Here is a 25,844-nt window from a genome sequence, read left to right as displayed (position 1 = left end):
ACCAAGGGTAATGAACGACCTGACTAGTCTGCTTTTAAGGAAACCTAATGAGTTTGAGGTGTAAGAGGAGCAGGAAGGAGCTCTCACTGATCAAATGACAGCTTGTCCTTTTATATCAAATTCAGAACGAGATTTCTTTCCTGGCTCGAGCTCTGCCTTCGAAAGAGCGCTGTCAGAGCCCAGTAGCATTGAGAGTAGCTGTATTTTCAATCAGCTTTCCCCAGCCTGAGGAGAACTCATCTGAACAATGGCACTAGAGCAGATGGGAAGGGTAGCCTTCGTTTCAGAGGTACCTCATTTCCTGTCAGCAGTGAATGTGGGATACACTCCCCTTGTCAGGATGATCATTGAAATGAGATTGGATTTCATGTGTGTCATGTTATCCACAAGCCATTCTCAACAGACATCGGTCAGAGACCCCAAAATGAGGAACAGATGTTATAAACAATGCTTAGCGAGAGGTGGGATTGATTGTGGTCTCTGCAGGTACACAGACGCGTCTGGCCTTCACATCTCACTGCAAGTTTCTCTGAGTCTGATGCGTTAGAAGGATGTGATTTGAAATCTGCTTTCTTTGCTCCCGGGTGCACGGTTATGGCCAGTAAACACCATGTGACTATGTAGCCACAGGAAAATTACATCATGTCAATGCAGATTTGCTGATGGCACCACAACAATGTCCAGTCCCAAGTCATGAAATAAAAATGAAACATTTCAGACTCATATGCTGCTTGCAGTGATTCCAGTACACTTTTAAATGGCCATACATGCTTTTTGTCCACTAAATAGTGCAGTTATAACATCTACAAGCTAGGGCAAACCGACCATGCTAAATAACAAAACCTTGCCCTGTTGGATGAAAAAATATTGACATTAAATCAGATGTTGACAGTCGGGTTGTGTGCACTTTCATATTAACTTCACAATATCAAAATTCCTGCAAAAATTTCACACACAAAAAAAATTGTCCATTGTCTATTGCCAGTGGAGAAGTGCTATATGTAGCAAATCCAAACCGCAAACGCTGCAAATTTGCATTATCTTTTAGATTAGATTAGATTAGATTAGATTCAACTTTATTGTCATTATGCAGAGTACAAGTACAGAGCTAATGAAATGCAGTTAGCATCTAACCAGAAGTGCAAGAATATTGTGTTTTATATACATAAAAGTGCAGAGTAAGTAAAGCTATGATATACAGAATGTACAGTGGAGTTGCTATATACAGTATTGAGCAGAGTATATACAGAGTATAAATATGAATGCAATGTAGATATTGTATGTACATTATGAACAGAGCAATGAAGGATTATATATGCATTATGAATAGCAGGAACGTGAGAACAGTGGTAATAAATACAGTTGAATGAGTGTGCAAAGTATTGTTGAACAATCTATTATATGCAAAATAACCGTTTTAATGTGATCCAATGGCAAATCTTTAACCCTTAAAGGTCCCCTTCTTCGTGATTCCATGTTTCAAACTTTAGTTAGTGTGTAATGTTGTTGTTAGAGTATAAATAATATCTGTAAAATGCTAAAGTTCAAGGTTCAATGCCAAGCGAGATATTTGATTTAACAGAATTCGCCTACAAAAAATGACCCATTTGGACTACAGCCCTCTAGTTCCTGCAGTAATAACGTCACTAAAACAGTTTTTTGACTAACCACCGCCCACATGAATTCACAAACAGGGGGCGTGGCCTTGTTGCGCTCCGACGGAGAAGAAGGAACAGCTGTTTGTGTTTGTCGCCATGTCGTTGAAACGCTGTTTTTTTTTCATCTCTGAGTCCAATCATCTTTGTTTGGGCTTCCCAGGGACGCTGTACTTAGAGATTAATGGTTACAATTTATGTTTAACTCGGTTCCCGAAAATTATAATGCACATGTAAAACTATGTGCAGCTCATTTTGCTGAGGACAGCTTGCTGAGGACAACTTTCATAGAACACGTAAGTCCTCAGCCCGTTTTTGTGACAGTGAAAACAGCAGTATACAGCAGTTTTTTACACGCGAAACATGAACACATGTTATATTGCACATTGTAAACACAATCAAAGCTTCAAAAAAGCACGTAAAACGGGACCTTTAAGTGACCTTCCCAGATGCTTAAATTTCTATTAAAATAACTAGATTTTGACTGTAAAAATTCACCAAATGTGGTGTACCAAAGATAAAAACTCAACTCAATCTCAAAAACATCCTTTCTAAATTCAGGATTTCAATAAATTCACTCACGGATTCACTTTCCAGTATTAATTCAACCAATATTGCCACTTGCCATTGTGTGGCATTTACTACATATGTCAAATGAGTGAAAGTACATCAGGAGCTGATATGATTGTGTGGAGGTGGGGCCTAATTTGCATATCCATGTATACTAAATGAGGTAATGGTGTAGAATTACATTTAAGCATATTACGACATATAGAAAAAACAATATATATATATATATGAATTAATCAGGATTAATCGCTATATGCAATTACACCTGAATCCTAACCATTTTTCTTTCTGAAATGCATACCAAAAGATAAATAACAGGACACAGATATATAATTTTCATGTATTGATTCATCAATATGTGGTTCTTTTTTTCTGAATTTCAAAAGTTTAACATTTACTTAGATCAAATTTACCTCAGCACTATATCAAACCATGCCATTTAACTACAGATAGTGTAAGAGTTTTAGGTGAACCAGTGGTTAAATATAGCCACATATCTATGAAATTATGCATAGAGAAACTCAAAAGAATGAACTCAGAAACACAAACATGCGCCCTCTGCACTCTGGGCACTCTTGTTTTAGGGAGGTGTTCATTTGCTCTGCCACAATACTTCAGGATTGATATTTTCACGTTCTGAAGGCTTCAAGTGCCAGTAAAACCAAGTAAAAATGCATATGCTTATCCAAACAGCTGTAATTTTCGCTGCATTGCATGTAGGCGTTCTGCGCATGGGCATTGTGAAACACAGGACGCTATAACAGGAAGAAGCTCCAGCGTATCAACTACCAAAGTCGTCTCAGTTTATCGAGCTTGGCATGAATGTATTTGAGAGTAACTGGGGTAAAGCCTTAAGCTTCTTCTGTGTTTTCGTCGGGCGCTCGCCGCTGTTTTTTACTATCTTGAGAATTCAGAGATCGACGAGACTTTCCTGACCTGAATAATTTGTCACACTGGGCATGCGTGAAATGCGTTAAAAAATTTGATGTAATTAACGACAAACAACTAATTAACGTCGTTAACGCGCTATTTTTGACAGCCCTAATATATATATATATATATTTATTTATTTATTTATTTAAAAAAACTGTTTAAATATGTCATCGTGCTTATCGAAGAAAGAGTTTAAACAGATAAAAGTGACAGCAGGGGGACTTCCACGACGAATTTACGGAATACAGCCTTCTTCTTCATTGCAAAACAAGGTGGATAGAAGGCGACAGTTTGTGGCAAGTTTGAGAATGCACACACATTTCAAAACCAAACAAGAAAATGAGTTCAAGCTTGTGTAGCTAGAAGCTGTCATATAAATATGTTTTGGGTCTCAACATTTTACTAGTCTTCTCATTTTGTATCTTATGGGTTTGGAACATCACGAGGATGACTAAATGATGACAGAACTTTCTATTTTGGGTAGACTATCCCTTTAAGCCTTCATGTTCGCTGAAACTCCAAGAGATCTGAATTTCACAGGACATCCCGAAGATGAAAGCAGCGTAAAGAACACAAGCACAGTTGGACAAGCTAGAGAAAGCAACACCGCAGTTTCTGCACAATGCTTCACTGCTGGGTGACATTTTCAAACCACAAACCTTGAAAGATGTCAGAACAAGACGGGGAGAAAATCACCTAATTATGTTCACACAAATAGTACAGCTAGATAGCTATTTAGCAAAACAATACAAAGCGTATCCCTATTGGCTGTATCTATTTTGCTTCAGCTCACAATTTTCATTGTTAACGTTCCCCATCATCCATGACATCATCTTTATGAGCATATCTCCACACCAGGTGCATGTCATATCAGTTTGAGCTCTTTTATTGTTGTGTTTGGACCAGTAAGGGCTGTTATTATCCAATCTGTCACATGGCTAATCACAGTGCTGATTCTATTGAATGGCGAAGCCCGCATTTGACGCCAAGTGCCAAAATCAGTTTGACAACCTGGCCGGGACTCTTAATTAATTTTCCACCATGGTCTTCTCACTAACACTTACTGATGCTAAATTTCATGCTTACAGTTCTCCACGCCGCTATAATTTCCCATTAAGCCTTAGTCTGTCACAATGCACTGAAATACACTTGAAGATATTAAATGGTATTACATGAAACAAAACCTCAGTGTCCCTTGAAAGCAATATTGTAAGACCCCGTCTGAACATCTCTAGTCCTCGACATACTCAAGCTTACGCACACATGTGGATTAGGTTGTAGCGAGGGCAGAGTGAGAAAATTAGACACATAAGCTGTGAATTAGCCCTCCAAGGAAATACGCGCCAGACATTTCAGCAACAACCCGGCACTTCACATATTGTTTCGAGGGATGTGTCCACAGCTGTTAATGTTTGCAATGCAGCATGGGATGCCACCCATTTGAGGGTGTGAGTCTAGCTGGAAACCAGCGAGTGCATCTGGAGTGAGTGTGGCAGCAGGAGCCTCGAAAATGTCTTACACTCTCAACAAATGATTTAAGCATCAGCAGCCTGCACGACTGAGATAAGCGCTCTACTTCACTTTGAAGGATGCTTGTGTGCTTTGACAGCCCACTCTGTAATTTTAGTGCCAGACTTCTCTGACGCTGGGAGAAAGAGCACTTTGAACAGAGCCCAGACTCTCTAGCGTAACACACTCATCTTGACACGCTCATCTTGATGCTGACCTTTGAGAGGAGCGTTACGGGGTAAGGATCTGTGGATATAAGCTAGTCAACAGGTGGTCTATATATGTGAGCACTCTGTCAGCACCTTTTTGCTGGATAGGGATATAAAAGGAAGAGACAAACTTGGAAATATTTAGTTAATAAATGTCTTTGGTCTTATTGTGTCTCTGAAACAACTTGTATTTATAGGCGGGGCATTAGATGATTTTTTTGTATGCCAAATTCATTTATTTCAACAGGAATTCAGAGCCACTTTTCCACGGTTGGGTGAGCCATTCTAAGAACTGCAAGAATGGGAAGTTATGTTTCGTCTTGAGTTTGGTTTGGCACTGCATGTTTATTCTGAGAGGCAATGACTGATGTATTTGTATGGCAAGCTCTGTTATCAGCCCAGCAGTGGAAAATTGGATCGGTGGCATGATTTAAAAAAGAGTTTGGGTCAACGGTGGAAAAGTGGCTCATGTGATACAGAATTTTTCATTGGGCTAAATCATTTCCCCTTGCAGATTCCACAACGGGTTCAAGTTGGTCACACTAATTTTCTGTGTGAGCTGTGCTTTCATACACATTGAAAAATTACCTTTTTTGCTCACAAAAAGCTTGCAGGAAGAGAAGAAATGTTATTTTACAGTCCTGTTCCCCATGTACATACTATGTACTTATTATAGTAATTACAATAACTGTAATAACTGTAATAACTAGGTACTAACCCTTAAACCTAACCCTACCCCAGGTAGCTACCTTGTATTACCAGAACTTTCTTAGATAAATACACTGTAAGTACAATATAAGTACATGTTAGTACACGTACTGTATAATAAAAGTCTTTATTTTTGTTTTCAGTCATTAGAGTATCAGTCGAAAACACACTTTTTTTGATGGCTCCACAACATACTGACTATGAGGAACTTTTATGTCAACTTATTCTACTAAACCTAAACCTACTAAAGTCTACTCTGAGTGTTAGTAGACATGTAGTTTGCAAGTTAATGAGAATTAGTTGACATGTAGTTGCAAAGTTACAGTATCATGTCTGAAGACAATAAAAATAAAGTATAAGCAATCAAGTAAGCATTTATAATAATTTAATCAGTCTTTGTGAACATGTAATAGTACAGAAATAACTCATTGCTTCACACTGGCAGGAATGAAAAACAGCTAATGATATTGAAATTAATATAATTCCACCAAAAGTCAACATTCTGTCATTTTTAATTGACCCTCATATAGTTCAAAACCGTCGTTTTTGTTCAACGACACATTGAAAAGTTTCAGAAGAATTTTCATAATTCTTTCATGATTCTCCGTACAATGGCAGTTTATGGTGACTACATCTGTGACAATCAGCTCATTGTAATTTCGGAGTAAACTGTTCCTTTAAGACAGCCGCACAGATAAATATAAATAAGCGGCTCATTTCTGCAGAACGGATTCTTGCTGCAGACTGAAAGACATTTACTGTAATAGCTAGGAAACAACTGCACACAGCCAGGGACTAGAAATGTGCTTGTAAATATGTCTGTGTGTGATAGTGTGTGCATGTATTCATCAAAGAGGGAACTCACGCAGTAATAGCAGCTCCAGCCGCTGGTGGTGTGGGCCGTCTCTCTCATCTCCTGCAGGGCTTCAGTGCTCAGGTAACCCATCTCCCGCAGACAGCCGTCGTGGAAGACCCGCGTGCACATCCGGCAGGGGAACAGATCGTCTGCCGTCCAAACCTCACACACCTCGCACATCTCATCGTTGATGGGCTGATCGCAGATTAATTGGAGACAACAAAGATAAATCATCCTAACTTAGCAACAAGACTCTTATTGATTCACTGAAAAAGGCCATACAGCACACTGAAAATGCATAATCACACGACAGGAAGTGTGGTGACTCAAACTTCTATAGCTCCCTCCACTCGCTGCTTTCCATTAAAGGTCACCGAATATAGAAATAATCTCACTTGACATTCCCTGCTCATTTAAAGTCTCCTATGGTGCAGCTGAATCTGCATGTGGTTTACTTTCATGTCATGATATGTTGATGTCATGCTGCTTTGATGAATGCAGCTCAAAAAAGGTTTTGATGATCGCACAAGGGAAATTTGTTTAAAGTTTTATAAATACTAAACTGTGAGAGAATCACACTGTATTGATGGTATAGACATCTCCCTTTCTGCATGCAGGCATATAATGTATGTATTCATTCATTCACTTTCTTTTTTTGAACTGTTAGACACAATCTATTAACAAAAGGTATGCTACATTAAAGATATATTTTGAAATATATGACTATTTTGATAAAGATAAACTCTACAGCACAAAAACACTAGGGTTTGTGAATGTATTAACAATTTAATTTAAAGTGGCAGCAGCACAACGTTTAAAATGAATTTACAGCAAATAAAAATAAAAAACACCATGATTAATAAACATTAATGTACAGCAATGATTTTATCAAATATCTCAGTCCTAGAAAGATGATGCCACAGGACAAGTCAAATTGATGACTTGTTTTGTTGTTAAAATAAAATGAAATGTTTTAAGGGGGAAGACAAATTGATGACTTGTTTGTTGTTGTTGGTGTTGAAATTTATTTAAATAGAATAAAAAAATTAGATGGGTAAAAGAACATTAAAATGTTTAAATGGAAGTCAAATTGATGACTAAAATGGAATAAATTAAAAAATAATAATAATAATTAGATGGAAAAAACATTTTTAACAGAAATTGAAAAACAGGTAACAAAAATTAAATTAAATTAAATTAAATTGCCTTCGCAACTAACTGAAATAAAACAAATTTAAGTTAAAGAAATAAAATCACTAAAACCAAAAACTGAACAAAAATTTAATCTAAATATAAAAAAAACTAAATGAGAACATCACATAACAAACTAGAATGTAAACTAAATATAAATAAAAACTAAAAATATAAAAATAAAAGCTAACTAAAAATATTAATGAATACTATAATAGTATATAAATAATACTTAAGTAACTAAAGTAATTTTTAGCAAGTTTTAATGCTACAACTGAAAGAAGTTAGGAAGTTAGCTTAGCTAGGACAACGTACAGTAGTTTGTTTACACAATTTGCAAAAACACTACTAAAATGTTCATAGGTTACTAGCATTGCGTCTTTTTACTCAGTTACCTTTCCAACAGGTAATGAGTGTTTAACAAACATGGTCAATCCCTGCTGGAGTCTACTGTCTAATGAGCTCATCTCATTTCATGCTGTTCTTCCTCTCTGCGGCATCGCCCAATAGACACAGACATAATTATTGACAACCTGTCACATTAATGCAACTCAAGGTCAGACATTTTAAAACCTTGGAAACGTGCAGAGACAAAACTGTAGTTCAAAGTTTAAATCATTTTCAAGGACTTTTGGTGCAGACCCCAGCGTCTCCAGAGGATTTGGGATGATTTGAGAGATGTGATGACTCACGGCCAGTTACAGCACTATACTGCTAGAAAGGTACAATCACAACTAAATATTACAATGTGAAACCAAACATTAAAATTAGTTTTACCACTGCTACCTAGTCAACTTCAAGTAACTTGTTAATTTGCGTATTAGATAGGAGCTTTATACACCATTTCGTGGATCGTGGATCATGGCACTAGGAAAGCAGGGATCCAATGCTTGTCAGATATAACAGATGAATAATTCACCCTGTTCTGGCGTCGGCACCAGACACACTCAGTCTTTGCTCTTCAGATTGTGACATGTGTCTCTGAGGAGGGTGAGGATTGTGATATGAGCGCGGGGGAGAGCGGTGCTGTATTTAGAAGCGGGACGATCAGAAGAGCCAAAGAACGTCACCTTGCCACTGAGCCTTTAAAGAATATGAATCAGTACAACCCATTGGTATTTAACTGCTGGAATGGTAGTGGACCTCTACTGTCTGTAGATGATAAAAATAGCACTTTGGCATTTTATGGGAATATATGCAATATATGGATTGTCTTATTATTTTTACTTGACAAAGCCACCCTAATGTTTTATTATTGTACACTCTTCGGCACCTTCATCCCGTTCGGCCTGTTTCTAAATGAGCAGACATTTTTGTCACAAAAATTAACTAACACTAATAAAAACAATGTTGCATTCATTGAAATAATCAGCAATAATAATTATATATATATATATATATATATATATATATATATGTGTGTGTGTGTGTGTGTGTGTGTGTATATATATATATATATATATATATATATATATATATATATATATATGAATATTTCAGATGCTGAAATTTTCATCTAAAATTAGGATTTTTATCAAGCTCCTAGGTTGAGTCATTTTATTTTAATGGCAATGTGCAGGTCCTTTTCCAGGCTATTAAAGTGAAATAACTGAACATAAATATAGGAGCCTGAAAAAAATCCTAATTTTTGATGAAAATTTCAGATGGCATTTAGAGGCTTTTGCATCTGAACTCTTCATATATAAATAAATGAATATTCTCTTGCATTTACAAAAAGCATTTTGAATAAATTACAAGTTCATTTCACTCATTTCAGTGTACCAGTGAGCACAATTTAAAGTGTTACAGTCCTACCTCTCTGATTTCTCTTCTGACAAAAAAATTTGCCAAAATGCCAAAGCCTGCAACCAAACATTAGAAATTTGACTATAAACTCAAACATTTCTGATCCATTTCTTCCTCAAATCAAATAATCTGATGCTAAGTAGTAGTAGTTCTTTACCCTTGATGCATGATAAAAAAAAATAACTTTTTTTCTGCTAAGAATATGTAAGACAAAGTTTATTCCCCTTTGCCAAAGCAAATGCAAAGTTTTTCTTTCTTTCTTACATTTATATTCACCAGCTGTTCAATTTTACATTCATCTCAGAACTGCCTGTTTGTTTATTCATTTTCCTGAACCATATTTTAACATCTGCAAATGCATCTAGACATAACTCAGAAAGACAAGCCAAATTGCATCTCATTCAGCCTGCTCTTATGTCTTTTATTTCTGCTGAGGGAGAGAGTGCAGGTAAACAAAAGCGTTCTGTTGAAGTGGAGTTGTGTGGAGTGGCTCTTCTCCGGCTCGCTGTGAGGCCTGGCCCCGTCACCACAAGCTTCAGTGACCCCAATTAATTTCGGACTGATCCCAGACGTCAGCGCAGCTCACCCAGCCAGGTTTTTCCAGCACAGCCTATACCCACTGCCCACGCACTGTCAACAAACCTGAGCTGCCATTTAGGCTGAGCTGGGATCAGCTTCCCTTACTCACAGTCTTGACATTTTCTCACATACAGTATGTGCGTCACAGAGTGGGTTTCAGCTCCGAATGAAAGGAAAACCTCCGACAGCACCCCTCTAATTTCAGCTAGAAGGAAAGACAGACTAGTTTCTATATGTTTTAGGTGAGTTCTTCAATCTCATGCAGTTATATGGGATTTTTGGATCTAGAAGCGTGGACTCTATGATTGTTGTTCTAATATCTATTTTTTAGGCCTGGTATATTAATATACAGCAACACCCCCAAAAAATGTTTATGCCTATTAGTTTAATATACTTTTTATTTAATTAAAACAATAAATACATTTAAATTGAATTATAATAATAAATGATGCTGTGAATTACCATTATAAAAATCTATTTTAAATCATTGTCCAAACTGCTTGTCCAATGTATGGTTAAAGGGATATAAAGGTTAATATGCAATACATTTTTAAAAAATTGTCTATTTAATAAAAAACAAACAAATTAACAAAATAAAAATACAATTTATAATAATATAAATATAATATTTTAAATTATGCTGTTTATTACCATTATATACAAGTTTATATAATTATCTAACCCACTTGTCTAATGTATGCACTGTTAAAAATTTATTGTAATTTTACAGGAAATTCCTGGCAACTAATTGCCGTGAATTTACAGCAAGTAATATACAGGTAATATATTGTTTTTTTAATACAATAGAGTCCTGTATTTTTACAGCAGTGCTACTGTGATTAAAGTAGCATTATTACAGTAAAATGCTGTAATTTATTTAAATTTACTGTATATTTACTGCAACTCAGTTGCCAGGAATTTCCTGTAATTTTACAGGAGACAATTACAATATTGTAATTTCTAAATATAATAAAATACTGCAATTTTCCATCTTCCAAAATTAAAACCAAAACAATGGCAACTTTTTATTATTTTTTATTATTAACACACTATGCAACATCACATATTACAAATGTATTTTATCTTTTTTTTTCATACAAACAAAATTACAGTTTCACTGAAGAATCTAGCTCACTTCCAGACAGTCTATCATCAGGGGGAACATGGTAATAAATAACAAAAGGTCCCAACCAGTCTTGAACTGGGGAAGCTGTGGGGTGTGGGTGGGCATCAATACTAGCCCATCAACTCAAAACCCAGGAGTCTTCTTAATAGGGTGCAGACAGGTGCGTTGATCCTCCGTCTCTTCTCTGCTTTGCTGACATCTTGGAATTGATTCCACAAAAAGCTCTGAAAACAGAGAGAGTAAAAACAAGTTTTCATATCAGGTAATGATAAATACTGTGTAAAAAAAAACAACATAAAAAGTAAACTTGCTTGTAGAAAAAAAATGACGTTGATGTATTTATTTAACATCAACACATTTAACAACATAACATTTAGAATTACATTGGCTTTTACATTGTTTTTCTTAAATATATAATGTCACTGTATGCACTGTAAATTGAATGTCGCTTTGGACAAAAGTGTCTGCAAAATGGGTCATATGACGTTGCTAAAAAGAACATTATTTTGTGTATTTGGTGTAATGAAATGTTTAAGCGGTTTAAGGTTAAAAAAACACATTATTGTTTCTCCTCTACAGGTACTCCTCTCCTCGCCTTCTGAAACGTGTTGATTTTTACAAAGTTCATCGTTCTGAAAAGCAAAGTGTGCTCTGATTGACCAGCTATCCAATCTATCTATCATGTGACTGAAATGTTATGCCACTTAACATACTGTGCCCTGTCCGGCCGAAGCAACGAGACAAACATTTAATTATAATGTTTATTTCATTATAATGTCAAACCCATTATAAATGTGATATAAACATGATTTCTAGTCGTGTTCTCTTTTGGAAGGCCAAACAAAGTAGTTTCCCTTTTTAAAGAAACAGCGTTTAAGAGTGACGCTTCAATTTAAACGAACGAACAAACACATGAGAGCAATTTCAAAAGCTTAAGGAGCTGTCTGTTCTGCTCTCTTTAGCTCTCGATCGACCTGGATGTTTTAGGCAATATTAAAATCCTGGCGGGGACGTGTCCCGTATGAACGGCGCATATGGCCACCCTATACAGATCTTCTTCATTCACCAAGAGCTTGTAACACTCCAAAGAGAAAGGAAAAAGTAAAATCACATCTAATGACTTTAACCCCCAAAATTGACTTAATGAAAATTGTAATGTTAAACTGCTGTCTGTCAGACTTCTCTGTGTTTACATAAATGTCTTGCAGGGCAATACCAACTCTATGTTAGACACTTAATAGCAATAGCTTTGTCTCCATCCAGCTTTTTAATGCACATTTTAACATTTTGAAAACAAACAAAAAAATCCTGAATGGAAACGGTTCAAATTCACAAAATATTCTAATGTGAATAAAACTTTTTATGTGGATTGACTTGCTAATAAATGCAACATAAATGCACATTTGTTGCAACTCTATCGGCTGTTTTAAGTTGCCCCTTAAGTTTTGATCCCACAGCGTTTCATGACTACTCTCCTGTCCATTTCTAATTTACATAACAGAGCTGATGGAAATGCTCTCCAGTTATAGGGTTTCTTTGCCAAATTTCTACGAATGCACTTAAAAGGTGCAAAGGAATTGGATGGAAACCTGTCTTTTGACATCAATGCATAGAGTATATCGTAGAGTCTATTTTCTTTATAAGTGTGCAAACAGTTTAAACATACCTTTAGTGTTTGAGGCCTCTTTAGGATACTGTTAGTTAAACATGTAGACAGTGAAGGTCGCTGCACTCCATTCAGAAGGTTGTTGTGGGGCCCCATCACAGTTGTCCCTTCCAAAGACATCATCCATTTGTCTGCACTTAGTGCCTCTCCTGAAATGCATACACAATATGATAACTAAAAGAGCACTAGAACCCTTCACTACACACGCATGAGTGGCAGTATTGGCAGGATGGGCAAAAGTACCAATTTTATCAGGTGGGAGAATAAGTTATGGTATGGTTTTTCCTAATTTAGACTAGGCATTTTAAGGATGCAATAGGATTATGTTGAATTACAGCCTTTCCTTTCTTCTTTGACATATAACCATATGACAATTATTAACAGGGCTTAAAGCAAGCAAACGTATGTTCCATCTAGCAGCCAGTGTGCAGCTGATCCTGCGGACGGTCTACAGCTGTTCCTGCTCAGTCTTTTCCTTCTGCCTTGACCGTTCATGATCGTGGTACATTTATGACGCGTTTCCACCGACCCCCCCTCATTTCAATAAGACAAAATATGATATCAAACACCACTGCCTCCTTTCGTTCTCATTTTCATTCGTTAAACATATTAATAGCCGCAGAAATAAAGTTCAGGGAAATGTGTAACGTTAGGCCTTCATTATATAAAACAAAATATTATACCAAACAGTAGCCTATTGTCTCCTATTTTCATTTTAACATATTAAAAGATTAACTGAATAAAGACCAAAGATTACCTGTTCGGTTCACCCAAAACGAATTATATTTTATGCTTTACCACTAAAGAGACATCACAGCCAGCGGCAAATGTCAGATGTCTACCCGAGTTGAGAGTGCTCCCGACGGATTAATGATCCCTGAGCTCCCGCTGATCGCGTGGAGTTGACCGTCTCCGACATCAGCGAAACACATTTTTTAGTAGATGCAGTCTTTATAAATAAACCGCATATTTGAGTTTTAAACAACTACATTCTCGCCTGAAATAGTTAAAACACTATACCTTTCATGACACGATGACAGTAATATTTTAAAAATTATCAAAAGAAATGGTGGTTGAAACTACAATGCTGCATTGCCACTCCCGAAAGTTCAGTAACGTTACCTTTGAACAAGTACCTCGCGAGCAGGGACTTTCTGAGGGGCATTTTTTTTACCCAGAACTTTATTTAGATCATGGTAGCTGCGGTGGAAGCACACCGAGTTCCAGCTCAAAGTCCATAGTTTCTGGGTAAAGTTCTTGCGATGTAAATCTGGATCGAGTATGAAGACGCGATTTTAACTAACTTCACCCTATTCCACTGAATTATACCAAATGAAACAATCAGCACTCACTCAGATCACCAGTATTAATATATAAAGACTTATAAAACAAATTTTATGTTACATACCTGAGACATGTTCTTTCTTCCAAAAAGTACCGTCCGTTGGCCGCGTAATTTCAAAATTCAAACAGCAGCGATCCCACAATGCTATGCGGTTGCTGTAAAAAAATGCTTCTACAGTGTAGTTACAATAATTTTACAGGACTGTCCGTTAATTTCCCATAATGCACTTGCATTTACAACAAAAACATGAATACAGTGCGTTGTTGTAAAATTTATTGTAAAAATTACATCAATTGCTAACAGTGTGGTTAAGGGGATAAAATAAAATAAAAAATATTATAAATAATATAATATGATAAAACTTAATTATAATGTTAATTGTTACTATACTCCCCCAAAAACTATAAAACTATACAAAACAAAAAAATTAGAAATGCTAAATATTTTTTTAAATAAACAAATAATAATAATTAGAAAATTATAACATTAAATTGAGCCATCAGATACCATTCTAAATATATTTTAGAAAATTTCCCATCCATTCATTTTACAATTCGCTTGTCCTACTGTGGTTGAGGGGACATAATAAAAAAAGTATTTATAAAACATTTAATATTGTGCATAAATGAAAGAGATACTTCCACAGTTAATGCACTTATAATGACAGATGAGCAGGAATGTTTAAAAAACGTTTAAAAACAAACTGTTAAAAAATATATATTTCATCCATATTACCTGCTCTCTTTGCCCAAGCGACACGTCTAATGGTTGGTCGTCGTTGACCTCTCTCTTTGGACGCACAAATGCAGGAGGAATGAGCTGATGTGCCTTCTTTAAATCCTCAGGCTCCACCCCCTTCCCATCGCGGAGCCGCCCCCAAGCCTCCTGATTGGCCTTATGCTCCTCTCTGGCTGGAGCCGAGGCCTGCTGATTTGGTAATGACCCTGGTTTGCTGTCCTTGTCTTTCTGTTCAGTCTGCTCCTTGCTTGCCTGGTGGGATCCATCAGCAGACCCATCCCCATTCTCGGCTATGACCTCTTCATTCGGGGCCCCAGCTGCTGGAGCCGCCCGGTCCTTCAGACCGTCTTTAAATGCGGACACCACCACGCTGCACTTCTGTACCTTCTCCACCTGCTGCTTCTTGGACATTAGCACACCCATGGCTGCAAAACAGTAGTAACACAACAAAAGCTATTTTTACCATAAGACATTATTGATTTATATCAGGCTATGCAATCAACAGCGCTGCTGTTTTCAGCAGGTTAAGTTTCAAATCCTACATAATATTAATATAGCAAAGAGAGACAGTTCTCATGCTTATGCGTTGGTGTTAGCACCCTGTTGCATAACAAATATTAAGGTTGAAAACAAGACATGTTCTATCGACTTTGTCTCTAAATCATTGCTCTGGCAAAATACGCCCACATGCTGGATCAAGCAGATTTTGTGAACCACGGCAAATGTGCTGCAAACCACCTCGCTAGCGTTTTCTTCACACAGATCTCTGATATGATTGATCACTGGCAGGCTTGGTGTGTCTCGTATTGGTCTGCTGCCATCAATCTTAACTAATGGCAACATGTGGTGACTTGTGATTGCAGTGTGAACAGACAGCAAAACCAATGCAGAGCTGTTCGATCGCAAGATTGTGTGAGTCATGATCAGTGGTGTTTGTTGTTCAGAACTTAAATTCAAATTTAATTCCTGAACTGTTTTTGAATTTTTAAATAAATGTATACATTTATTATAATGAGAAATAGTTCTTGAGCAGCAAGTCAACATATTAGAGAATGATTTCTGAAGAATCATGTGACACTGAAGACGATCTTCACATAAACCCTTCAGTGCCCTTTCATCAAGTAGGAAATATACAGAAATGTAATAAAGTTATCAAGCACTAAATTCTAAATTAAATATAGAAGAATACATCAGCTACAAAAGTTATTGATTTCCTCTTTCTTTCTTTAACACACATCACAGCAGCTGCTTAGTTATTTGGCTGCTATTACTTTAAGAGCTGCCACTGCTGAATATGATGTGGATCTGAAACGCATGCATACATAGTTTCATTCACTCTTTAATATGAAATGATACAGGCTGCAGCGTGCACCATATTTGCACACATATTTGTGTGTGCAATTGCAGAGCATACGCTATGAGCACATTATAATAAGATCTTCATGTGCAAGGGCAAGTCACCGTTGATCTTCCTGAGTCAAGTCAAGTCACCGTTGATCTTCCTGAACGAAGTCAAGCCACCGTTGATCTTCCTGAACCCAGTAAAATCACCCCGGATCTACCAGAGCCTCTTCACATCTCTGCTGAACTTCCAGAGCCTCGTGACGTCTCTGCTGAACTTCCTGAGCGCTCGTCCTATCCTGTCATGGCCGTGGAGACCATCTACCATCTCATCAGGGCCACAGAGGCCACCTGTAACCTGTTCATGTTCTCTATTTAAGGCTTACCTAACCAGACTTGCTCTCCTGTGCCATCTATCCCACTGTGGCGGGCTTCTGTCTCGTCTGCTCGGATGTGGTGGTCCTGTGCACCGACCTGGTGGGCATCTGTTTCATCTGCTCGGATGTGGTGGTCCTGTGCACCGACCTGGTGGGCTTCTGTCTCAACCACATGGAGGTGGTGGTCCTCTGCGCCGCCCCGGTGGGCATCTGTTTCATCTGCTCGGATGTGGTGGTCCTGTGCACCGACCTGGTGGGCTTCTGTCTCAACCACATGGAGGTGGTGGTCCTCTGCGCCGCCCCGGTGGGCATCTGTTTCATCTGCTCGGCTGTGGTGGTCCTCTGCGCCACCCTGGTGGGCCTCTGTCTCGACTGCAAGGCGGTGGTGGTTCTCTGCACCGCCCTGGTGGGCGTCAGTCCCATCTGCTTGGCTGTGGTGGGCTTCAGTTCCACCTGCCCTGTCGGCTCTGCCCTGGGCCCCTGAACTTTCCGTTTCCTCCTGGCCTCTTTGTGTTGTTTTTGTTGTTGTTGTTTTTGTCGTTATGGTTTTGTTTTCTGTTTTTTTTTTCACCTCCGGCCTCTGTTTCCCTCTATGGACCTGGCTCTCCATCCCTCCACCTGGTCCTCCGCTGGTCCACCTCCCTCCTGGACACTGTGTTCTTTGGTTTGTTCTTGTGTTCGGTGGAGCATCTGGTAACTCCTCCTTAGAGGGGGGGGGGGGGGGTAATGTCACAGTGTCTGGTCTGTGTTTCCCTGGGTGTCCACTAGTGGTCTCACTTCCCCATAGTCACCCCACTGCAGGCACTACATTTCCCACAAAGCCTTTGTCCCCTTCATCACTGTTAATTGCACACCTGTTAATTGCACTCAGCTGTCTCCACTTTCATCATTTTCACCTTTCTATATAAACCGGTCTGTTTCTATCTTTATCATGGAGGCCTTGTTTCATTTCACCCTGCTTCTCGTGTTCCCTAGTTGCTTCTCGTGTTTCCTTGTGTTTTTCATGTTTCTTGTTTTTTGGACTGCTTTCATAGTTTTTGACCTCCTGCCTGTTTTGGATTTGATTTTGTATTTCCCATTCTGATCAAAAAAACATGAACTGAACAAGCACTAAAAATGAATTTCAAACATTTAGCTTGGTGCATTCCATTCTTGTGTTGAGCATAAACTGTGATTTAGCTTGCCCAGACATCAGATCATCTTGAATGGTTGCTCCATCTTTTCAGTCTTTAATCAGGGTAATGGTGTGAAACTGCTTCAGTTGGCATTCTCTCGCCTTCTAAACGCAAAGCACAGCATGCTTCTGAATTTCAATGGATACTGAAATCCTTCTCCCATTTATTCTTAACTATCAACCCGAGCTCTGACCCTTTCTTCTTTCTCTGCACCCACCTAAAAGAGCCACACTGTAACATCGCTTTTGTCCCTATAGGCAGAGTCTGAGAATGAACTTTAATAATGAGGGAAATCAAGGAGGTGGTGCTGAGCCTCATGTCATCAAAGGCCTGGGAGTGACACAGAGATTTTTGCAGTAATTACCCCTGGCTGTATGATGTATTTTACCCTGTAACAGCTCAGCGTGTTCTGATAGATGTCACGTCAGCTGGCTGAGGGAGGTGTGGTTTAATGTCTTGTCACCAAATTAATTAATGCGTATCTTTTAGCCACAATCTCGAAGCCGACAACAAACTGCATATATTACTGTCTCAGAATAGCATTTTATCTCTCTTAAGTCAGTAAAAGGATATTGCAATCTATCTGGGAAAGCTACTTTCAAAGTGTAGCTTGTTAAACAAATGATACTTTTTAAGCAGCTAAATTACAGCCAGGCAAACGTTAAGAAAACCATGAGGATTCCAATTAGGGTGACAGAATAAAACAACATTTAAGAATATTTATTTTCATCAGATACCGCCAGTAAAACTAACATTGATTTAGCTGGAATTTGTTTGATATTACAAAACTGTTACAGGTACAAATAGTTTGATTACACTGCATGAAGCCTGGTCCACTTTGGCAGCTTATGCAACAAAACTGACCACAGGTTATTATTGGTGAAGCTCACGGGTGAATCTGAAATCATGCATTCCTCCATTGAACAGCTCATTGCATCAGCCTGGGAAAGTGTGAACGCAATTTTGTTTCCCGGCAGATCTGTACACCTATTGGGCGGAAATTGCATAGAAGCCAGACAACGAGTTCACAGAACTGGTGATTTCAGCCAGCAATATGCATCAGACCATGCATGAACAGACCGATGCTAGAACTAAAACTGTGACACAGACGTAAAACTGTGACTATACAGTGACGGATGAAGAGTCCTTGGAGACGAAAGGCAGAGGAAGAGCGAGAGGTCATCGCAGCTCGCCTCGAGGAGGATAAAAGATGAGAATCTCTCCCCCTGTAATAACGTCTGAGTCAATCCCTTTGTGCAAAGTCTGCAAACCTTATGAAAATGACTTCTGGCTAGAAATCCCACTGCATCCCAACTCTCAGCACAGATTATAACCCGCTCATTCCAGTGACAGCTGATGCTTTCAGACGCAGGGGAAGCAATTACTGCCGAACAGTGAAATTACTCAATGAAAATAATTGACAAGACTGAGAACTACACTTTTTATCTATTTTTCTTTTTAATCTTTTTCATTTATTTTTCATTTTTATGTTCATTAATTATTTTAAAATGTATTTTTAAATGTTTTTGCTCTCTCTTTATGATGTCAATGTAAAACGCTTCCATTTACTATTGTGTATGCTACAAATATAAAGTAGCCTATAGCCATGGTAAAAGAAAAATATAGTGAGTGTTAAATGTATGTATTACAGCAGACAGAAACCCATCAGATTACAAATTGTTCAATAAACAATAAGATATGGACTATTTTCTTTTCTCAAAGGGATAATTTACCAAAAAATGAAGCTCACAGTATGGCTACGTCATCTGCTAGAATGCTATTCTCTCATGAACATGCATACGACAGTCAGTGGCACCCATGTGGAGGACTTTTTATGAAGAATGGATGCACTTTTTTGGGTTTCAAAATCTCAACCAACATCAGCTGCCATTTTAAAGCTTGGAAGAGCCAGGAAGGACCTTTTTTAATATTACTACAGTTGTATTCATCTGAAAAAAGAAAGTCATATACACCTAGGATGGCTTGAGGGGGAGTAAATCATGAGGCAATTTTCATTTTTGGAAGAACTATCGCTTTAAATCTCTGCAAGGAAGCCTCTGGAAATAGAAAGAACAGCATTTGTATTCCGAGCCACACTTGTGAATTCCAAATGAAAGATTTGCTAATGTTCAATTTTGTGGTAAGTTGGACACAAGGGCTGTAACCACTTAGTCAGAATTGAGGAGGACTAAATGGCACATTGGTCGATCACTCATTTGAATATGGAGATGGAGGTCTGTGGTGATTGACACCTGAGGAAGTGCTTTTACAGTAACAGATGGGCTTCTCAAGGTATGTGAATCACCGGATGGATTTTATTAAACTGATGTAAATGTTGTCCTATATCCACTAGCAAAGATTTGAAATGTATCTCCAGAATATCAAGATGATGCAACAATGAAAACAACGCATTACAATAGTTGATGTTGGTTGAGTAAAAAGTCTCAAGGAAAACATTAAATAAATTATCTTTTACTAAAACCCCTACCAAAGCAAATACAATATTCCCTGACCTGAATTTATACACAAGGCTGACTATTTTTATTGCTCAGTGGAAAATCGAGGGCCCTGTGATTGTTTAGATTTGGAGGTTTGCTATAAAGTGTGCACCAAGTCAGCAATCTCACAGAAATAAAATTAAATTCAAATGATGCAGTGTATTCTGGGCAACGGCTGTGTCACCGACACAGCTCACTAACAGGCCAGCGATACTTCCCTGAAAAATTTAGACGACTCTCCTGAAAAAGAAATGAAGTTGAGGGCTGAGGGGAGACATACATGAAAACTCACATATGTACATGGCTCTACTGTCTCTGACTCTCTATAGGTGGCTTTTGACACTGACACAGACAGCAGAAATTTGTGTCACTTAATAGTTTGTTTCCATATATAGGTGAGTTTAGCTATATATGGAAACATTTCTTACAAATATATAGTGTTTTCATATTTTTATTCACAGAAGAGAAATGCGTTAGTTTTACTTTTTATATAGATGGATGGAAGGACAGACAGACAGACAGATCCTTTAGGATAATTAAATCACATTCATTCTGAGAAGCTCTGGTTATTATCTGTGCTTGTTTTTAATATAATGTTGACATATATGTAAACTGTGTAAAACTGTCTCATAAAGTGGGGCTGTGAATTGGAGTTTATAGACAATTTATGTGAGGACACCGGGGAGACCGTGGCGTCTAATTATCATTCTGTGTGAGGCATCTGTCTGCACAGATGTTCAGCAGAATATTCTTCAGTGCATTGACTTCATATAAAGGTAACCATTGCTTCTTCTATGTGTTCAGTTAATTCTATCTATCGTTATATCCTTATATCATTCTATCTATCATTCTGTCTATTGTTCTATCATTCTGTCTATCGTTCTATCTATCCCTGCATAGACATTGTGTGGTATCTTTTTCAAATATACCAAATATGACTGATCAAAAAAAAGACTAAATTAACAATAAAAAGCAAGATTAATAGCTACTATATATCCTTTTAATGGTGACCTGTAAGATAAATATTTAGTCCAAATGGAGGCGAGAGAAATGGAGATGCTGATTTGTGAGCAAATGATTCCTTTGAGTCGGTTCTTTTATCATTTGGATCAGAAAGGCAGAATAATTCATGAATTCATAAATATATTTAGAAGATGCTCACAAAACTGAAAATCCTGTGCCTTCTTGAAAACATCTCCTTTGCGGAAGAAAGACATTCATGCTGCAACACAAAGGTGACTAAATGAACACAGAAAGTTATTTTTTTTTGGGGGGGGTGAACTGTCCCTTTAAATTATGAGTAACTTGTAGTGTGGTGAGCTGCGATTTCAACCATCGAGACGTTTCAAAAGCTACACTTGTTTCCTACAACAAAACTTCTGAATGCTAATGTTTCAGATGCATTTCACCTACACGTTCACCAATCTTTGTTTTTTCCTCTGATATTATTGTAATACCATGTTTCACAAATCGCCTTCGCACTGTCAAGCTGTCGCTGACTTGAATCCCAACAAACCCTGCCTTTCATGCACTGCTCCTGTGGGGAACCGTCCTGTGAATAGGACAGCGACAAAGCATTCTTTTTTTCCTTGGGAAATGCTTCCCATTGACGTGAATATCCCATCCCCAAAAGCCTGGAACTAATCACACTAACGAGTTCACTAAGGCCACCTTCTGCCAGTGATTGGAATCACAAACACCCACCGAGAAAAAAAGAAAAAAGCTGCCAAACTTCAAAGAAAAATCGCCAACGCTCTCTAATGAGCAACAAAGTGATTAAACACATAATCTGTGCAATGTGGGCTCGTGCGCTTTGGGAACATTGAATTTTGAATTTTGGGAATATATTAATGCATATATGTCATTGCATCTCATAATGCCTGACTTGAACACTCAGTGGCCCAAAAACAAAGTGCGCTGGCCAAACTATTCCCAGATTCCTCTCGCATGCTAGCCTATGGGCTCAGAGGCGTCGCAATTTAGAGGAATTTGAATGTAAATGCCTCTAGAGAGAGGAGCCCCCATGTTGGCATTCAGTTCCTGTCAGGCACTGAGTCTGTGCCAGGCAATCTTCTGAGAGGAGGTGACAATGAGCGCTGTGAGAGAGACGAGGGAACCTGGAGTGTCTGCTGGGTTCCAGAGCTGACACTCATGGTGCATTGTGGGTAAGAGGGCAGACAGGAGAGAACCGAGCACCAAAAGGTGGAGGAGGGTAGGAAGAAGAAGTAGGACAGGGCTAATAGTGGGGGTACATGTCAAATAGATCAACTGAAGCAATACTTATATTGAACAATAATGAATAGCAAGCATGTAACGGTATTACAAAGGCCAAAATAATAGAATGTGATGAATTGTTAAATAACAGCAAAGGTGTCATAAACATGCAAGGTGTGTTGGTGGTATGGAAAAAGTCCAGAAAATGAAATACAGAACGTGAAGATTCAGACACTCCTGTTAACCTATATGATTAGATTAGATCAGCTTTATTTTCATTATGTTAACGGAAACTAACAAATCATATTTTTCTGGGTTAAATCCAGTAGAAATAGATTGTTAGGGAAATTAATAATAATAATGATAGGAAATGTATTATTGTTGCTGTTTCTGTTGATAGTTTAGTAAAAGTAGTACTAGTATAATGTCATTTATTGCTATTATTATTAATAATTATTTTGCAGGTAGTAATATTTATATTGCTCCTTAAATCTGAAATAATTTTACTTGCAATATTTATAAAACAATGTTACATTTGGCAATGTAAAATATTTAAAATCAGATTATTAATTATTAATAATAACAATGATGATTGTTGTTGTTGTTATTGTTGATGATGCAATTATTACTATTCATAATTATGCAATATGTCAAATTCTACAGCTACATAATTTTCCCCAAATGTGCGACTTTTCTGACTTCCACTCCTCAATGACTACATAACACCCTGCTCGCTCCTGCTGTGACGTCAGAAGTGATGCACAAGGGTCTCACAAAGAGACTGCAATTGAGCCAGAAAAACTTACCTCTGCAGTGCTGCTTACAGGAGCGTGTACACTTCGCCACGCACAAGTTGTCGTATGAAGCACTTGACTGCACATCCGACATTAGAAATACGTCACATGCAACATTCGGTGTCAGTGTAACAAAAGTTATAGCGTAAAGTATGGCAGCTGGCTATCAAACCCCAGCCTCATATCATTTCACAGTGGGAAATGATGCAATATAATGCATTGCTCATCCACACCCGTCAAAACAGCACTGACCTAGATCGGGTGTTACAGACGGGGTATTTTTCTACACCCACATAAAACTGATGCATGAATGATCCGTCTCTTGAAATTTACGTCCATGCAAGCTGCGTGTGTTTATGACCAGCAATTTGAATGCATGCTCTATGTTGCATTCAATGCACGTCCTGCAAGCTTTACTAAATCTGGACTGTAAAAATCGCAACTCTCTTGTTAGTACCTACAGTTAGAAAAGAACTAAGACTAACCTGGAGGAGATGGGATGGTGCTCCGGTACTTGGGACTCGATTTCTTCTGCTCCTCTCTCTCACGCGCTGCCAGCAGTCATTTCAAGGTTTGCTTTCGTCAGTGAAGGCTATGCGTGTGTAATCGCGGCGGTCAGTGTAAAGTGTGTAACACTGTCAAACAAATATTCCGCAGCCGAGCAAACAGCGTCGTTGCGAGGCACGAGCTGAGGGCGCGGAGGCTGGACAGCTCCGGTGCTGAATTCTGGAGTCTAACTTTGCTCTGGAGACCGTACAGCTCGCGTAAATAAACACAACCCTGGTGAAAGTTGTGTCTGCTTCTGCTGACTAGCGCACTAGATTCGCGAGGGTCCAGTGTTCTTCAAGCCTCTTCGTGGAACTTGTATTCAGCCTGCGAAAGGAGACGTTTCATTGGTCTGTTCAAATGACGTTGGCACTGGGAAATGAGATGACCCAATACACGGAATATGGATGCAAAACTGCTTTAATGAACATACATCTTCATTTGTTGATTTTGGGGGGTTGTAATCATTGCATTACAATATTTTTTACTATCAGTTAAGAATATCTACAACTACAATTTTTTTTTTTTTTTTTTTTTTTTTTTTTGAAAAAACACAATTCTTGAATCAAAATAAAAGAGTAAGAGCCAATACAAACAAAAATAATAAAATATTGTTTTGGCAATAGATATTGCAAATAATGAGTTACATAAAATATAAAACAAAACTGCCCCAATTGACGATTTTTGCCTCCAACTCCCAAAATCTACACATCAAAAAAAGTGCTTTTCTTACTTAGATTTTTTTTTTTTTTGTCTTGTTTCCATCCAAAATATCTAAAAATACTTAAATCAAAGTTAAAAAAAAAATCAAAATTAAGTGACGTTTTGCTTAGAACAAGCAAAATAATAGTATTTTGCTTACCTCATTGGCAGACTGTTTTGCTTGTTTCTGACTTGTTTTTTTTCTGAAAACGACAATAATTTTTACGACAAAGCATTTTTAGATATTTTGGCTGGAAACAAGACAAATTCTAACTAAGAAAAGCATTTTTTCCAGTGTAGATTCAATTTAATGAGCAATTTTACCAGAGTGCTCAAAATTTCTCAAGTGACCAATCAAAATCAAGTATTCAGAGAGCTGAAACTTAATACAAGTCCATAATATTATGAACTATAGGCTAATTAACATATGTTTTACAAAATACTGACAAACCTATCTTTCTGATCTTCAAAGTTTGTGGCCAGTGGGGGAAAGTTAATGTCAAGGTTTATAGTAAAAATGAACAAGGTTTTAGATATGTATTTTAGATATAAAGCATGTATAAGGGACGTGATCATTTAAGCACTGTAACTGGTAACATATATGTTTATTTTTCATATTTATATTTCACCATGTAGAGTTTAGCCTAAACAGTCCTGCAGCGTGACAGCATGGTTAGAAGGGGCTCATCTTCAAACCTTAACTGTAATTCCTGTCTAAATAATATGAGGTCTTACAATCTGTGTGTAATAATAATAATTGCAAAAAAAAAAAAAAAAACAATAATCATCAATGTGCAAAATTATGTTGATGCTCTACCAAATAAGCCTTGAATAATGAAATGACCCATCAGACACCCCTAATTTCTCACATTTTGTTCTTGTTTGTACAGGTAATAATTACGACCACCTAAATTTCATGGGATTCTTTCTGAACAATACATTTTTCCATACAACTTCAGCAAGATCTCAAATACCCTTGGACGTTCAATCCTGCATGGGCAGTTATGTTCAACACTTCCCAGTATGAGGTCCCAGTGCATGCTGGGTCAAATGGAAACACATACATAATTTATGCTGAGGTAAATGCACATTGAACAATGGATACCCTAGGGACCACTACACCTTACTGTCAAAAAGGAAAGAAAGAGAAGATTGTGTGCTTATAAATTAGACCCCTGCAGCAAGCCCAAACTCATGTTCAAATTAATATTACTGTTATTGATATTACAGACAAAATGGAAAGGCCATTGAGGCTTTGTTTCGGGACTTTTAGCTGATAATTAAAAGGCCTCTGGGGTTGCTTTTT

The 25,844-nt window shown here is 37.8% G+C and overlaps 1 protein-coding gene across 2 annotated transcripts in view; it reads right to left on the bottom strand.

Moving 5' to 3' along the window:
- The window catches only part of LOC127966893 (PHD finger protein 24-like), a 42,585-nt gene extending 18,449 nt beyond the window's left edge, over positions 1–24,136 (bottom strand). Inside the window, exons 1-3 of one of the 2 annotated variants that reach the window (XM_052568235.1) lie at positions 23,776–24,136; positions 14,889–15,316; positions 6,450–6,635 (exon numbers count right to left, since the gene is read on the bottom strand). In XM_052568235.1, the coding sequence (XP_052424195.1) occupies positions 6,450–6,635; positions 14,889–15,314 (612 nt within the window). In that variant the 5' untranslated portion in view covers positions 15,315–15,316; positions 23,776–24,136. The remainder of the gene's footprint in view (positions 1–6,449; positions 6,636–14,888; positions 15,317–23,775) is intronic. The other variant, XM_052568236.1, reaches the window with a different exon arrangement.
- Positions 24,137–25,844: the final 1,708 nt, after the last annotated feature.

This window comes from Carassius gibelio, chromosome B10 (genome assembly GCF_023724105.1).
Source record: "Carassius gibelio isolate Cgi1373 ecotype wild population from Czech Republic chromosome B10, carGib1.2-hapl.c, whole genome shotgun sequence".
NCBI classification, from domain to species: domain Eukaryota; kingdom Metazoa; phylum Chordata; class Actinopteri; order Cypriniformes; family Cyprinidae; genus Carassius; species Carassius gibelio.
This window is presented reverse-complemented; position numbering and strand designations above follow the sequence as displayed.